The 15,571-nt window shown below is 37.4% G+C and overlaps 1 protein-coding gene across 2 annotated transcripts; it reads left to right on the forward strand.

Moving 5' to 3' along the window:
- The first annotated feature begins 78 nt into the window (after positions 1–78).
- Positions 79–8,326, forward strand: CUNH14orf28 (chromosome unknown C14orf28 homolog). 2 transcript variants are annotated; one of them, XM_032405013.1, is made up of 5 exons: positions 79–380; positions 3,140–3,664; positions 5,554–5,643; positions 6,833–6,967; positions 7,937–8,120. In XM_032405013.1, the coding sequence occupies exons 2-5, from the start codon at positions 3,141–3,143 to the stop codon at positions 8,118–8,120; spliced, it is 933 nt and encodes a 310-aa protein (XP_032260904.1). In that variant the 5' UTR covers positions 79–380; position 3,140. The 2 variants fall into 2 exon arrangements, with proteins under 2 accessions (XP_032260904.1, XP_032260903.1); XM_032405012.1 differs by lacking the exon at positions 79–380 and having other exon boundaries at positions 3,110–3,664; positions 7,937–8,326.
- Positions 8,327–15,571: the final 7,245 nt, after the last annotated feature.

The raw sequence follows: 15,571 nt of genomic DNA on the forward strand, positions 1-15,571 counted from the left end.
CTGTATACACACCCGACACACGCACGTTTGGCAGGGGCGTCTTCGCGCCTGCGCAGCAGCACCGTCAAGCGGCTGGGTATTAGGGGCTGGGGGGAGGGGGGCGGAGGTCAGGTCGAATCTTCCTCCGTAATAAGCTACGCGTCCTGCGGTCCTGGCTCCGTGGGTCCGGTCGGATCGGGCCTCGGCGCTGGAGCTGCTGTGGCTCCCGCCGCGGCGGGTGCGATGGAGGCGGTGCCAGAGCCCAGCACTCACGCCGGGGAGGCCCAGACAGCGGACGGTGCTAGTAGATGAGGCGGCGGCGGCGGCAGCACGGACTCTCCATGAACAAGCGGCGGCGGCGACGGGTGCGGCGGCACCGACGGTTTTCGGTCCCCGGGGAGGTACGAGAAGTCGGCTTCCTGGTGGACGGAGACTGGCCGGTGTGGGAACGCCTTCCGCGGCCCGGCCCTCCCGCCCAGCGCCCGCAGTCCCAGGCGCTTAGGGGAACACTACCTGGACGCGGGCAGGGCTGCCCAGCCGTCTCACCTGCTCCAGGCTCGGGGACCTGCCAGCCGTGCGGGGCCAACCCTCGGTGCCAGGCCTTCGCGGGCGCAGAGGGCCGGGGGCGGGGTAGGCGTGGCCGGAGCGCGGGGGACAGAGGCGGGCGCCCACCGCGCGCCCAGCAGGTCCCTACCCCGAAGCCCCGCGCTGCTTCACGGGGGAGCGCGTGGCCGTTTTTCAGATTATTTCGGGGTGCTGATTCGAGAGGGGACCCTTAGGACGCCGAGTTCTTAGGGAGTCTGGCATCCAGTGCCCAGGGCGAATGGTCTGGTCCGCACGACCAGCGTGGAGTACAGATGGTCACCCTTGAAAATGACCGCAAAAGAAGGGTGTCGTTTTGCCAAGGAAATAGAGGTCGGGGGAGTTTTCCAGGTTTATTTAAACTGGAGGGCCTGTTGAATCAGGACAAAAATGCCAGCAGGCTACATCCTCCAGGGCTTGTAATACAGTGCCTAACGAAACAGTCTTTTCGACGATGTGGTGAAATCTTAAGACAGTTTTAAGTAAAGCTCTTTGCAGCCATCTCACCACCTTTTTTACTTATTTTTGTTGTAATTTACTTTGTAACAAATCACCACCTTAATACTGAAACGATTAAGTGTCCTCTAGTTCTTCAGTCTTCTCTCCCGTCCTTTCCCTTCCCCCAGAGAAAGGCTGAAGAAGTTAGTTTCATTTTATGTATATATAAGTGTATAAAATTGTAGTTTATTTCTCTTAAGTATAACTGTTGCTGTAGCTACTCCTTATTTGGTCATGTCTAAAAGATAATTTGAAGAAAAATAGTGCAGAGATTTACGGCTCCTTCCCAATGCAACATTTGGGGATCTGAGCTCAGGCTTGTGAACTTGCTACAAAGTTTTTAAAAATTAAATAGAAATAAGTGAAACCATGAAGAAAGTTATTTTCATTTTTAAAAGTATTTGAATGCTGTATGATTTTTTAAAAATCTCCAGAAACATTAAGAAGAAACAGTTTGTGTTTGCCTAAGGCTCCAGATTTACCACGCCCTCTGATTCCTAAATGGTTGACTAGAGCCAACATGTTACCGACTATGAATAAACATCTACACTTAAGACTAAATATAGTGTTGAATATTTTAGAGGCCTCAGTCTTGCCTCAAGCCAAAAATACCGTGCTCACGCCCGCCTTTAATATATTGTAGAACTGAATTTTTAGTCTGCTAGTATTGTAAAATCAGTTTGAATATAATTTCTTTAAAGTGTAAAACAGGTTTTTTTTTTCTTAACTGAAGTATAGTTGACACAATGTTACATTAGTTTCAGGTGTACAACATAGTGATTCAACAACTCTATACTTTATGCCATGTGAACTTTATTTCTTACACAAATAAAACACATAGGTCTGCAGTATTGAGTATTGGATTTATGTTGTGCTTGGGAGGATGTGTGTGGCACTTTGAAAAGATTGTCAAAATAAGACACCTCAGTCACTGACTCTTTGCGTCCTCTTCCTCAGATGCTTTGCTTTCCTTTTTCATGAAAATATACTTTTCCATAGAAGTAACATTGAGAAACCCTGTGATGTTTTTGGTTTAGACATTTATTGTGCCAAGGAAAGCAGGGTTTTCAGTTCAGTTTCATTAGGACCGCATTCTTTAACTTTTTTAAAATTTTGCTTTATGTAACACACATGACACGAACATGTTTGTTATAATACTATCAATGACTAAAAACAAATCGCTTAGCTAACCTCAAAGTTAGGAGAAGGATAAATAACAGTTTAAATAGGGAGGACACCCCAGTTCATTCCCAAAACATACGAAGATGGGAATCAGATTACTTACCAAGTTCTGAGTCAGATCTTCACAGCATGGCCTCTGTAGTTCGAATTATAGAATATCCAGCATCGTCCTAAATTGCAAGTGAAAATCCCAAAGTGCATAGAAATGATTTTTATATCAGCTGTGCAACTATTCAGTTAAGTACTCTGGATTACTTTTCATATGTGGTCTTTCAAAGATAATTGGCCATTATTTTGTAGCCCAACTAAGAATTCCATTATAGCAATTTCATAAGTGGAATCATGCATATTAAAAAGGAAATGAAGTACAGCTTGTATTTTGAAGGGAGAAAGAGGTTTACATTAGGAATGCACCCAACCAAATTTAGATTGCATCTTCAAATAGCTCTGTTTTCATTTAGAATTTTTTATTTCAGGGTCTTCCTATATCAAAGATAAAATCTGCAATATAATTAGTATAAAAGTCTATCAAATGCTCATCCTGTACCCCAAAAAAGATTGTACTTCTTAATGGTCTTTCCAGAGGCCATGCATATTGCCAAAAAATGGCTCAGCTTGAATTGTTTTAAATTTTTTCATTATATTGGTAGGCCTTCTGACCAAATTTAATTTGAATCTTTTTTTTTTTTAAGACTTTATTTTTAAGTAATCTCTATACCCAATGTGGGGCTTGAACTTAAAATCAGGAGATCAAGAGTCACATGCTCTACCAGCTGAGCCAGCCAGGCGCCCCTAATTTGAAGCTTTAGATAGCTTTGTTTTCATTTAAACATATTTCATGCATTTAACGTATGAAATCACAAATTTACATGTCCTATATTAAACTTTTAAAATGCAGGATGAAGACACTGTTTGAAGAGATCAAAGCATCAATTAAAAATAACTATAACCAAGACCGCTCATTTTGGAGGCCTGTTCTTCCTTGGGGAGGTGTTTTTACTATCAAAGCTGGCCGCAAAGCAGTATCCTGTACACCACTCTACGTTGAAATAAGACTGAAAAATACCTGCACCATAGATGGATTCTTGATGTTATTATATGTCATTCTTAATGAAAATGAAAATTTTCCCAGGGAACTCTCTCTTCATTTAGGTAGAGAGTTTGTAGACTGTTTCCTTTATTTAATGGACACCTACAGTTTCACAACTGTGAAGCTACTTTGGATTTGGGACAAGATGGAAAAACAGCAATACAAATCTGAAGTTCATAAAGCTTCATTAATAATTGATTTATTTGGGAACGAGCATGATAATTTTACAAAAAATCTCGAAAATCTCATGTCTACCACGCAAGAGAGTTACTGTTCCAACTGGCGATGCCCAACTCGAGTGCAGGAAGATCAGCAACGCACAATTAATATAAAGTAAGTTGCTTTGAAGTCTGACACTTTTAGCAAAGATAATATACTTTTTAGATGAATGTTGCTATAAATAATATAGTTAAAGTATTTCCTAAAGTACAGACCCTGCATAATTACTTACACATAGCAACCCCACAAATGCAGGGCTATAGTAAGCCCCGTGACAAAAGTGTTACTGTTTATTAAATCCAAATATCTTGGAATTGACTTTGTAAAACCAATTGATAATTATTTCACTTGAAAAGTAATGAATTAGTCAGTATGCAAAATGTTTTATTCTTGCTTTGAATTGTTAATATGACCGCGTAGATAATTTTTGTGTCATAAACGTAACCTCTTAAAGAACATTTAATACTGTATTAGAATGTGTCACCTCTTGAATGGCTTTATGTTGGGTTGGCTATTTCTACATGAACAAGATTGAAAGTATTCTTTCATGTACATGGCCAGGGCATAATTATAGACGGAAACCCCAAACTTGGAATCTTTATACCTGGAAAGGATATGGATAGGAGGAGCTTTTTCACTGACTAGGAGAGGTGCTCATAGCCTGCTGTGTATTTTTGGCTTTGAGAGAGAAGGCAGACCTCCAGGCTGGTAAATGATAGGGAGGAAGGCCAAACTGGCAAGCCCTAGTGGAGTGTTGGGAAACATCAGAGCCCCCAGGGGACATGAGCTGGAAAAAAGATAACTGCCAGTGGAAAAACAGGACCAAAAAACAAACCCAAACACATTGTGTCTGAAAGTGTATTTGGCCCTGTGGTCCAGAGAAGCAGCCTAATAGATACTCCCTTTTTGGAATATACATCACATACCCTAACTTACTAAATTCACATTTGTTTATAGTATATTTAGTTTAATATTGAAACATCATGCTACTTACGGAAAGCTGAAGATCTTTTATTCTTTTTAAGAATCTGCCAATTAATGTCTTTCTTGTTTCTGAAATACACTTTGTCCATTTTCCTGTATTGCTGATACGATGATGTTGAGTTTGAAATCTGTCAGGGAAAAAAGTTTCATTACTCTAAATTGTAACGGACTAAAAAGCATTTTAGAAATCTGTTTTTTCTTTTTTTTTTTTTTTTTTTTTTTTTAATTTATTTATTTGAGAGAGAGAGAATGAGAGAGAGCAAGCACATGAGAGGGGGGAGGGTCAGAGGGAGAAGCAGACTCCCCCCCGAGCAGGGAGCCTGATGCGGGACTCGATCCAGGGACTCCAGGATCATGACCTGAGCCGAAGGCAGTCGCTTAACCAACTGAGCCACCCAGGCGCCCAGAAATCTGTTTTTTCAAAACTAGTATCAATTTGTGTATGCTCTGAAACAAAAATATTTATGATCCTATATTAATGCTAATATTTTAAGCTTCTCAATAAAATATTTCTCATCATACTATATATATATAGTATGTATCTGTATTCTCTATAACTTTTTAAGGCTTTTGCCTATATTTTAATCCTATATTTAAAACAATCTCTGAAGTATGTAGGAAGAAATTTTTTAACAAATCAGGTAACAGAAGCCAACAATGGCTGTAACTTGTATTTAGTCATGTAACTAATTGGCAGCTCTCCTAATTCTGGGTCCTCCTTTCTTCCCCCAAAACCACAATCCCCTCTACTGAAACCTCTCAGAAATTTTTTAAAGTAACAACTGCGTATTTCAGGATCAGTTTCCAGAAAGATTGAATGTTTCTTGGAAAACTTCATGCATTAATGTTTATTACGTTCAACTGATTTCTATAACAAATACAAAGATGAAAAACAGAGGTTATACTTTTATACTTGGTTTGCTAATAATGAATTGACCTGTAAAATTGGTTATCCTAATAATGCATTTAACATGTAAAACTCCAAAGTAATTCTTACATACATTTTGTATTTGTTGTAGTCCTCCCCAAGAAATTCCTCATGGAAACTTGATACGACTGGCTGTGGATGAGTTATTCTGTTCCAGGATTGAACTGTGTGAAGAGAGTGGGTGAGTATATGATAGACATTTAAGATGAAAGTATTTCTGTTTTTTATAAAGAAACCTGAACAGATATGTTCTTTGATGTTAATACTTTAGGAAATAGCAACTCACAAATATTTAGGAAGCCTAATGTTTTTAGAATCTTAACACCTATGATAGTTTACTGTGCCATCTTATGCTGTGTTGTCATTATAAAATTTCACTATATAGAATATACTACATTTGATTGATGAATACAAAGCAAATGCCTTTTCTTTTTTTCCCCACTGCTGAGTAGGTACAATAAAACCTTGGTTAACCGGAACCCAGCTAATCGGACTCTCAATTAACTGGATTTTTTTCTGCATTCCTCATTTAGGAGAAAGAGGTAAATGGCAACCAAAAAAGTTAACATAGTTTAAAAAAAATTCAAAAGGGGCAGAACATATTCATCCCAGTCTCTTAACAATTTATATATCTACAGTATTGTACAATGAGAATTAAGATTTAGAAGGATGATCTTACAGCTAATTAATCACAAAAGAAGGGAAGAATAAAATACATTCAGTTAATTGTACTTAAATCCAGAAAGTGAACTAATGTATTTTAACAGCAAATACTGAAACAAAATGGTTTTCTGGTTAATACTTTAGTCAGTAATGTTTGTGAACCAAAATACTGTGCCCTGAGTATTCCGGTTAATCGAGATTTTACTGTATTTGTGGTATTCTCATTTGTGGTGTTCTGATCCATATGCTTAATACGTGAGACTACTAAGAAAACAGAATTTGTTTCATCCTAGTAGCAAAAAGATGCAATTAGGGAATTTTATGCAATATAAAGAGGACTGGAAGAGTCCTACTATTTACCTCTCTGCCAGTATTATCCTTTGAAACCAGCTGAGAGAGGAAAAAAAATATATATGGACATATAAAAGCTTTTATGTCAGTTCAAAAAACTACATATTTTATAAGCTTAGAAAAAAAAATAGCTAGCTTTTCCTGGAGTTTTGCAAGTATTATTTCTTGTATAGAATCTCACAGCTTATAAACTTCTAGGCATAGATATATAAAATACTAATATAGCCACAGCATTACCGACACCTAAAATAGATAATTATACTTATTATGAAATTAAGTAATAAAGACAACCCAGAAGTGATAAAAGGCAATTTTGTTTAAAGTGTAATAAAGTTCATGCCTATTTTCAATTTTAGGTGTGGTGGCTTAAGAGAATTTTCCCAGCGAGTTTTCTGCCATGGGGCACCCCCTTTTGTTGTCTTAAATATGCAGCATTGGAAATCTGAAGATCTGGCATATGTACCATATTACTTGGATTTATCTGATCACAAGTAGGTGTTTTTTTTGTGTGTGTTTTATAAAACTAATAAAAAGTAAATTTATTTTCTATTTTTCTGCTATTCTATCATGACTGTGCTAGCCCTTAAGGAAATATTGTTGAAAATATCATAGTTATCTATAATTCTGTATATCCTGAATAAGATTAGAATCTACTACATGGGTTAGTCATTGGCAATGTGCATGGTAGTTGGACTATGGGATGGACAGAATTGAGTTCAAATCCCAGCCCCACCTTTTACAAGCAATGTAACGTTGGGCCCTAACTTAACCAGCTTACACATCAGTTCTTATTCTATGGAACAGAGATGACAGTACCTATCTGGTACATTATTGTGAGATTTAATGAGATAACACATGTAAAGTGTTTAGGCTAGTACCTGACACGTAGTAAATAGTAATGACTGGCTATTACTTGTATTTCAAGTCAAAGTAGTGTATAGTAGAAGGTCATCGTTTAAACAAAAAATGTTACTTTCAGCATTATAGATAAAAATGTATGCATACATGTTAGGACATACAGGGTCTTTTAATTCATTGCCTTTAAAAGGTTTTCTCTTATTTAATAGAATGATACAAATTATGAGTTAACCTGTTAAAATGTTTTTCAGAATACTTAAATTACGTCAATTTTTTAAAATTCTTAAATATTTTACTCCAAATTATCAGTTATAGTATGTGCTTTTTACAGACAGATATCTTTTTTAGGTACTAGAATGCAAACAATATCAATATTTTTATTCCTTCATTAAAAATTTAAGGGGCATCTGGGTGGCTCAGTTGGTTAAGCGTTCGACTCTTAATCTCAGCTCAGGTCTTGATCTCAGGGTTGTTAGTTCAAGCCCCGTGTTGGGCTCCACGCTGGGTGTGCAGCCTACTTAAAACAACAACAACAACAACTTAAGGAATGTTTAAATATAAAGTTTTGTCTTTTTTGCTACACTTTGTCATTTAATTTGCAGGTATTTGTTGGAAGGTGCCACATTATTTAACAAAGAGGAACATCATTATTCTGCAGCCTTCCAAATTGATGGACATTGGATGCACTACGATGGCCTCAGAAATGTGAATTTAATTTTGTTAAATAAACCCCCAGAGTTTCTCCTCTTGTCATCATTGGTTTATATTCGAGCAACAGAGAAATAAATATAGACTGATGCTAAATTAAATTGTTTTCCCTCCTGCCCATGCTCCCCCAGATGAAGGGCTTTTATTTTGTATATACTTGGTATCCAAGGAAATAGTTGAACTATACTAGTTTCAGAGGTGTATTTTCCAGTGTTTAGCCCCAGGTAAATATTATATATAGACAATCTATGCAAAAATGTTTATATTTCTTTTTTCTATGTTCTGGGTTATTTTTATATAAGCGTACTTTATGTTGAAATAAAATATATCTTGTAGCCTTTGTATTTTTTATTTATATGTACTCAAAAGATTTTACAGTTCTGTCTCCTTGAAACCAAGAAAATACTTTATCGTTCGAATTCTCAGTTTTTCTTTTTGGGTATTCAAATAAAACTGGGGTACAAGTCAGTATTTCAGTTTATATAAATTTAACAGTTCAAAATGTATCTGACTATATTTTTTGCCCTACCTCACTAAAATCCAAAGTGCACTGTTGGATCTAGCATGGATTTGAATGTAGAACTTATAGATGGCTTAATCTTTTTTACTTGTTGATTTGCCTAGTTTCCCTGCAGCAGTTTTTAAAAATACTTTGGTGAGAATGTTTTTCTGACCTTGAATTATTTCTTTATAATGGCAAATTACTTTAACCACTTGCTCTAAAGTATTATAAACCTGCCAGCAGATTTTAAGTGTTAACTTGCAAGCTTAATTAAAGTTATTGTTACAAATAAATTATATAACTAATCTAACATAATTTAATGGAAATTTTCTAATAAAAATCTATTCTGAAGATAAGACAACTATAAATAAATATCAGGCAACTGGATGCTTACTAATGCTGGATTAACAATAGAAATGTACTTTAAATATATATTTAAGAGAAAACGGTACCTGGAATATTTTTTTCCTCTTAAGTCATATTGGCACATTGGTAAATTTTTGGAGTAACAAACTGCTGGCTTCCTTGTAAGTAGTAAACTGATAGCATGAGGGTTTAATTTGCAATATAAATCACTAGAATTTTATAGTTATCAGAAATTGTTTGTTTTCAAAACCCTAAGATTTTTGTTCCTTTTGCAATTTCAAGGAAAAAAATTAAGTAATCTCCTCAAGGGAAAATACTTTTTGCAATTTACCAACATTCACTTTATTGTTTAATTTCAGTAAACAGTCCATCTTAGGTTTTGGGTTGGGACTGTGTGCAGTATACTTGGAGATTTCTGTGTGACAACACAGTTCACTGCCATATACCAAATTGGTAAAATTTAATTCAGTAAATAAAATCTTACACTGGCTTGGTGCCACGTTGAAATAACTTACAAAAGAATGAATAAATATGAGTATAACATTGCTGAGAATGCCTCACTTTGAGCGAATACTGTGATAATTGCGTCTTGCATAAGATAAAAAATAGTGATTTATTTTACAAAAAAATTACCCCAGAGTTTATTTAAATCGTCCCCCACATGTATTTACATAGGTTTGATTTACAGTGAATTTTTATGTGGACACCTTATTGCATGAATCAAAGTATACAAAAACACAACTATTAGCATATATATAAGTGGTTCATTAGCATAATTATTCCTAATGCAGATTATTCTTTTAAGAATTGCACTTTATTTGGAATAATACTAGTTTATCACAAAACAATGACTTACCTACCTCACAGGGTTGTTGTGAGGATTAAGGTGTTTGTTAAAATCTTGACTACCTTGAACATGCTAATAAAAAATATATTTTTTTCTACCTCTTTCATATATAGGCAAGTCTCCCAGATTCTCTGTTACTAATAAACTTTTTAGATCTTTTCTTTTAAATTATTTATTTGGGCAGTTGCTCCTATCAGTAATGGACTTAATGTATAATAGAATTTAAGTATGCCTTCTGGACCCCAAGATGGTTGGATTTTAAGGATAATAGGTAGTTTATTGTTACAGTAGTGGTTGGTTGGTAGATAGAAGCAATTTCCCCTGCTGACCAAATAGTGGGTAGAAAAGGGGTGAAAAATAGATTATCTGCAGGATGTGAAGATGAGGGTATGGAAAATTATTTACAACCTTAAACACCCTTAGAAAAATTGGAATACTGGGGTGGGGGAGGGGGGAAGCAGTGAAAGATATGACAAAATAATAAAAAAAAAATTTTTTTAGATTTTTATTTATTTGAGAGAGAAAGAGAGCACGAGCCAGAGGAGGAGCAGAGGGAGAGGGAGAAGCAGGGAGTCTGATGTGGGGCTCAGTCCCAGGACCCTGGGATCATGACCTGAGCCAAAGGTAGACACTTAACTGACTGAGCTACCCAGGTGCCCCCAGAATGTATTTTTAATAAAAATGCCAAAAACCATAACTAAATTTTATGGGGAGAGCAAAAATGATTTTAAAACCCTGGCTTCAATCAGAGGGGCATAAAGGACAAATAAAGCAATTTTTTTTTTTTTTTTTAAGATTTTATTTATTTATTTGACAGAGAGAGACACAGCGAGAGAGGGAACACAAGCAGGGGGAGTGGGACTGGGAGAGGGAGAAGCAGGCTTCCCTGGGATCATGACCTGAGCCGAAGGCAGACACTTAACGACTGAGCCACCCAGGCGCCCCAAATAAAGCAAATTTAAAAAGGAATGTCCAACTTCTTTGCAGCAAAAGAAACCTTTTGCCTCCAATTTAGCAAATAATATTACTTAGATTTATCCTTCAAAGTAGCTTTTCATTATTATTATAGTTGATTTAATATCTGAGGCATTGTCACTGGATCTGATCCAATCAAAGAGGAAGAAAAACTAAAGAAAACTACCATAGGCATGTTTGCTAGGGTGACTCCCATGTTCTATTTCATTTTTAGAGTATGAGTAAACAACTAAGCTATATAAGCAGATGACTTCTATGACGCATACACAAAAAGCTGTACATGTTGAGCATATCAGCAGTTTAGTATTATAATTAAATGATTTAATGATATTTAGTTATTTGAAAAATAGTTGTGCTATAGGCATAAAGGGTAAGCAGTTCATGCAAAAGTGACTGCAATTATTGCTGCTGAACTATAGCCAAAGCAAACATTTATATTTTCATCTTCCTTTGTAGATGCTCTTAACATTTAAAATCGGCACCAAATTCTTCTGCTTTAAAAGCTACAATCAAGACAGATTTTGAAGTTCATCTCAATGGCTTGATGCTTACTAACAGGTTCCTACCCACCCAACTAGCCCAGGGTTCACTATCTGGTCACCTAAACAACCTTTAGCCTCAAATTTAATTTGATCCCAGGGAAAGCATAACCTTTGACTCTGTCTTAAGTTGAAGAGGAAGTTAGTGGGGAGCCCTCTGGAGCTAGATGATTTCTTTATATGCTGATTTCTACCTGAGGATGTGTATTATTTATACTGAGTGAGCAATCAGTTCCATAGTCCATCTATTGTTTTCTCAGTGAGGCTTTTGGAAGGTATCAAGAGGAATATCATTTGGGGTTGCCTGGGTGGCTCAGTCAGTTAAGCGTCTGCCTTCAGCTCAGGTCATGATCCCGGAGTCCTGAGATCAAGTCCCCAGTCGGGCTCCTTGCTCAGTGGGGAGCCTGTTTCTCCCTCTGCCTGCCGCTCCCCCTGCTTGTGCACTCTCTCTCTCTGACAAATAAAATCATTTTTAAAAAAGAGGAATATCATTTGAAAATGGAAAAGTGAGCTACCCCAACAGGACCCTCAAAAATGGTGTGGAATGGAACAGCAACTTGGAGAGCAAATGAGCTGTGTAGACAAGTTAGCCACAGTAGAATTAGCCATCTGTTTATATGCTTATTTATAGTTTCATTACTTGCTTATTTTCCCTTTGAATTTTGTAAAGTCCCATTTTTAATATGATTATAAAAATAATACATAAATCAATAAAAAAGAGTAAATCCAAAAAAAGTATAAATAAGAAAATGATCAACCATGATTTCTCCACCCAGTGATAATCATTAGTTCATACTAGAAAGCCTTTTTGAAAAGTCCAACATGGCTTCACAGTACTGAAGAGAACCAAGAGCCAAGGAGTTGGGGCTTTGAGGAAGTGTATACTCCTGGGGGCCAGTATTGTGGTGATACAAGCTATCAACATGGAGAAACTTCGAGAGGAAAGTGAGACTGAAGAAAACTGCTGTGGTCATCTTCAGACATTTCTTTCTACCTGGACACTTGTCTTTAGAAGCCTTCATCTTCTCAAACCTTCAAGAACTTATTTTATGATGGACATCATTCCTTTACATTCCTCTACCTCAAAACTAGTATCCAGGTGCCAGAGTTGGGAAGCAAGGCCCTGATGACATAAATTGTCCCAAAGCAGATACAACCAAATAGATACTCTGTTTCTCTGTTAACCTAACAGAATATAACAAAGAAATATTAAAACAGACAGAGCATAATTGGCTTGCTTTAAGGGTAGAGTAGGGAAAAAAAGTTTACTGAGGGAGATTGTGAAAAGCAGGCATAATAAATAGTTCAACACATGGGAATTTTAGGTCAGAAAAAAAGAGGAAATCAAGCAACAGGAAACAGAAAAGCTGAATTATGCTCAGGTCAAGGAGAGACCAGGTTAAGCCTTGAAGAAATAACTGGCTGGCTAGGGAAATCTTTACCCGAGCAGGCTAAGCTTGATTTGGGGGCTACAAGCTAGAACAAGTTAAGAGCAGACATTCTCCACAGTATTTATTTAATTCATACTACTATTTGCTAGGTGAATTAGATATTATTTATGCCCTGGAGGTGAGCACATGTCTAGAAGAGGGGAAAGATGAATCAATGATGACTGTATAGAAGGAAGTGCTGTGGCAGGCTTAGCACCTCATACTTTGAGAGTACAGAGGAGGGCAGCTCGACAGACAACTGCTGTGAGGTCTTTGTTGAAATGGCCTTTTCACCGTTGCCTGTCTAGCATCCCTGGAGGAGGTTTGTAGAGGAAAGAGACTACAGATTGCCTAACTTGTGCTCTCCAGGGTAATTGTAAGGTCCTATTTCCTCTACCTCTACCCCCAAATCTTAACCACCTTTAATTTCCATTACAAAGCTGTAAATCCTAAAATAAAGATAAAGCAAATTTCAAACACATTCAAATTTAAAAAGGAATTTATTGTAGCTAAAGTATTCCACAAGGATTAATAATGTCAAATCTTTTCTATTTCTGACAGAAGGGAAGAGACTTGAGGGGAATATGAGAGGACCATTGGGTCCCCTTTCAATACTTGGTGAATGGGTTGTCAACTGGACTTGCGGCGGGACAGCAACGGGGAATTCCCAACTCCTGCAGTTTTCTACATGAACACTAGGTGGCAGAAGCTCCTCAGTATGGAATGTGGGGGCGGGAAGGAGAGAAAAAACCACACCTGAACTTTTTGGCCTTAAAGTATTAACCTACTTTATAATTTGGGCAAAGCAAATCCAGTTTTCCTTCTGTTCTATGTCACTGTACACATTCATAGCTTGAGGATAACATACAGTGGTGACATCGTTGATGAGGTCGGTTATGCTCCCTGCGAACAACACCCCAGGTCAAATAATATTTGTAAATTGACTCCTGGGGTTTTTAATCTATTTCCTCGACCCTCATAGTTTCTGGACTCCTCTCCACTTTCTTGACCTCTTCTTTTGAAAAGAGTTAGGAATTCCTGTCCCTAAAGAGCTTACAGAAATGCCAGAAGACCTGATTTAGAATTGACATTTTTCACCCAAGAAAAAGATCATGGAATTGCAGACTTTCAGGTGAATCACATATGATCACATTACCACTGGATTATATCTATTATTATCAGTTCTCAACTATTAATTTTTCATGCTGTCAAGGAGAGGCAAGAGTATGGCTGCTGAACACCTAGACCCTGAGGCCAATTGCCTGGGTTCAAACTTGGACCCTGGTTGTGTGGCTTTGGGCCTATTACTTGACTCCTCCGTTCCCCAGTTTCCTAACTGTAAGATGGAAATGATAATAGAATACATCTCATAGGTTGCAGTGAGGATGTAACAATTATGTACGGAACTGAGTGCCTGGCAGATAATCATGAAAGTGTTATCTACCATTATTTTTTATTCCTCTTTCAATATTGTATTAAGAAATGAAATTAGTAGGTAAATAGTGCTGCTGCAGAAAATGAACTAAATTCTGTGGCAATTAAGCTCACAGACCAAATTATAGTATTAACAGAGTAAAATAATATTAAATTCATGAAATAGTTTGAAATGCAAAAACAAAGGAAAAGTACAAATGTCAGAGGAAAAAGCAAAAGTGTTGGAGGAAATAGCTTAAATTTTCCTAGATACTCAATAATAATGAAATACCACATCTTGTTCCTGCTCAAAATCATTTATCCACCAGATACTGTCCAAAATAGCTTATCTACCCTTTGGCTCTAAAACTTTTTGAGACATAGTCCTCTATTCATTGGGAACCACCTACTCTCTTAAATTCTAGGACCCCTGCTTATTCAAACTCTAATTGGCCTCCTTAGCACAGTAGGCGGCAGCATGTTAGTCCCAAACTATTTACTCTCCTGAGGGCAAACACAAGAATATCCTTTAAAAGACTTTCTTCCAGATCAGGATGACAGAAGTGCTTGGTCCATCCTTATTTAGACCCTACCTTACTCAGTAAGGGATTTAAAGATTTTCATATACATGAAAAATAAGCTTCCTTTCTTTCATTGTATTTTAATGTTATACATAATTTGAGACAAAAAGAACATGAGGCCAAGTGTTACCTTCTAATAAGGCCCTGAGTAGGTAAATTAATAAAAACAGCCTATGAGATACTCTTGTCTGTTGTTGATGGGAACGCAAAATACAATATCTTGGGAGAATTGAGAAATGTTATGGACTGAATATTTTTGTCTCCCCAACATTCATATACTGAAACCCTACCACCGTCCTTGTGATGGTATTATCAGGTGGGGCCTTTGGGAGGTAATTAGGATTACATGAAATCATGAAGTCATGAAGATGGAGCCCTCATGAATGGGATTAGTGTCTTTATCAAGAGTCATGAGAGAGCTGGCTTCCCCTCTCTACTCTCTGCCATGTGAGGATACAAGGAGACTGTAACCCTGAAGATGGTCTCAGCAGAACCCGACCATGCTGGGACCTGGTCTTGGACTTCTCACCTCCAGAACTGTGAGAAATAAGGTTCTGTTATTTATAAGTCACCCAGTCTATGGCATTTTTGTTATAGCAGCCTGAACTAACAAAAGCAGGTGAGATCCCGCAAAATTACATATCATCTACACTTTGGCCCAGTGATTTCACTTCTAAAAGTCTATGCCCAAAACACAAATTGGCAAATGCACAAAGATGCACAAGGCTATTTTCACTGTGACATTATTTTTAAGTGCAAAGGTCTGGAAACAACCCAAGTGCCCTTCAGCAGGAGACTACTTAAAAGATTGGTGGTATAGCCACACAGTAAGGTACTATGCAACTGTAAAAAAGATTAGGAATTACCTCCATACAT

This window comes from Phoca vitulina, unplaced genomic scaffold (assembly GCF_004348235.1).
Source record: "Phoca vitulina isolate PV1807 unplaced genomic scaffold, GSC_HSeal_1.0 scaffold7, whole genome shotgun sequence".
Taxonomy (NCBI): Eukaryota; Metazoa; Chordata; class Mammalia; order Carnivora; family Phocidae; genus Phoca; species Phoca vitulina.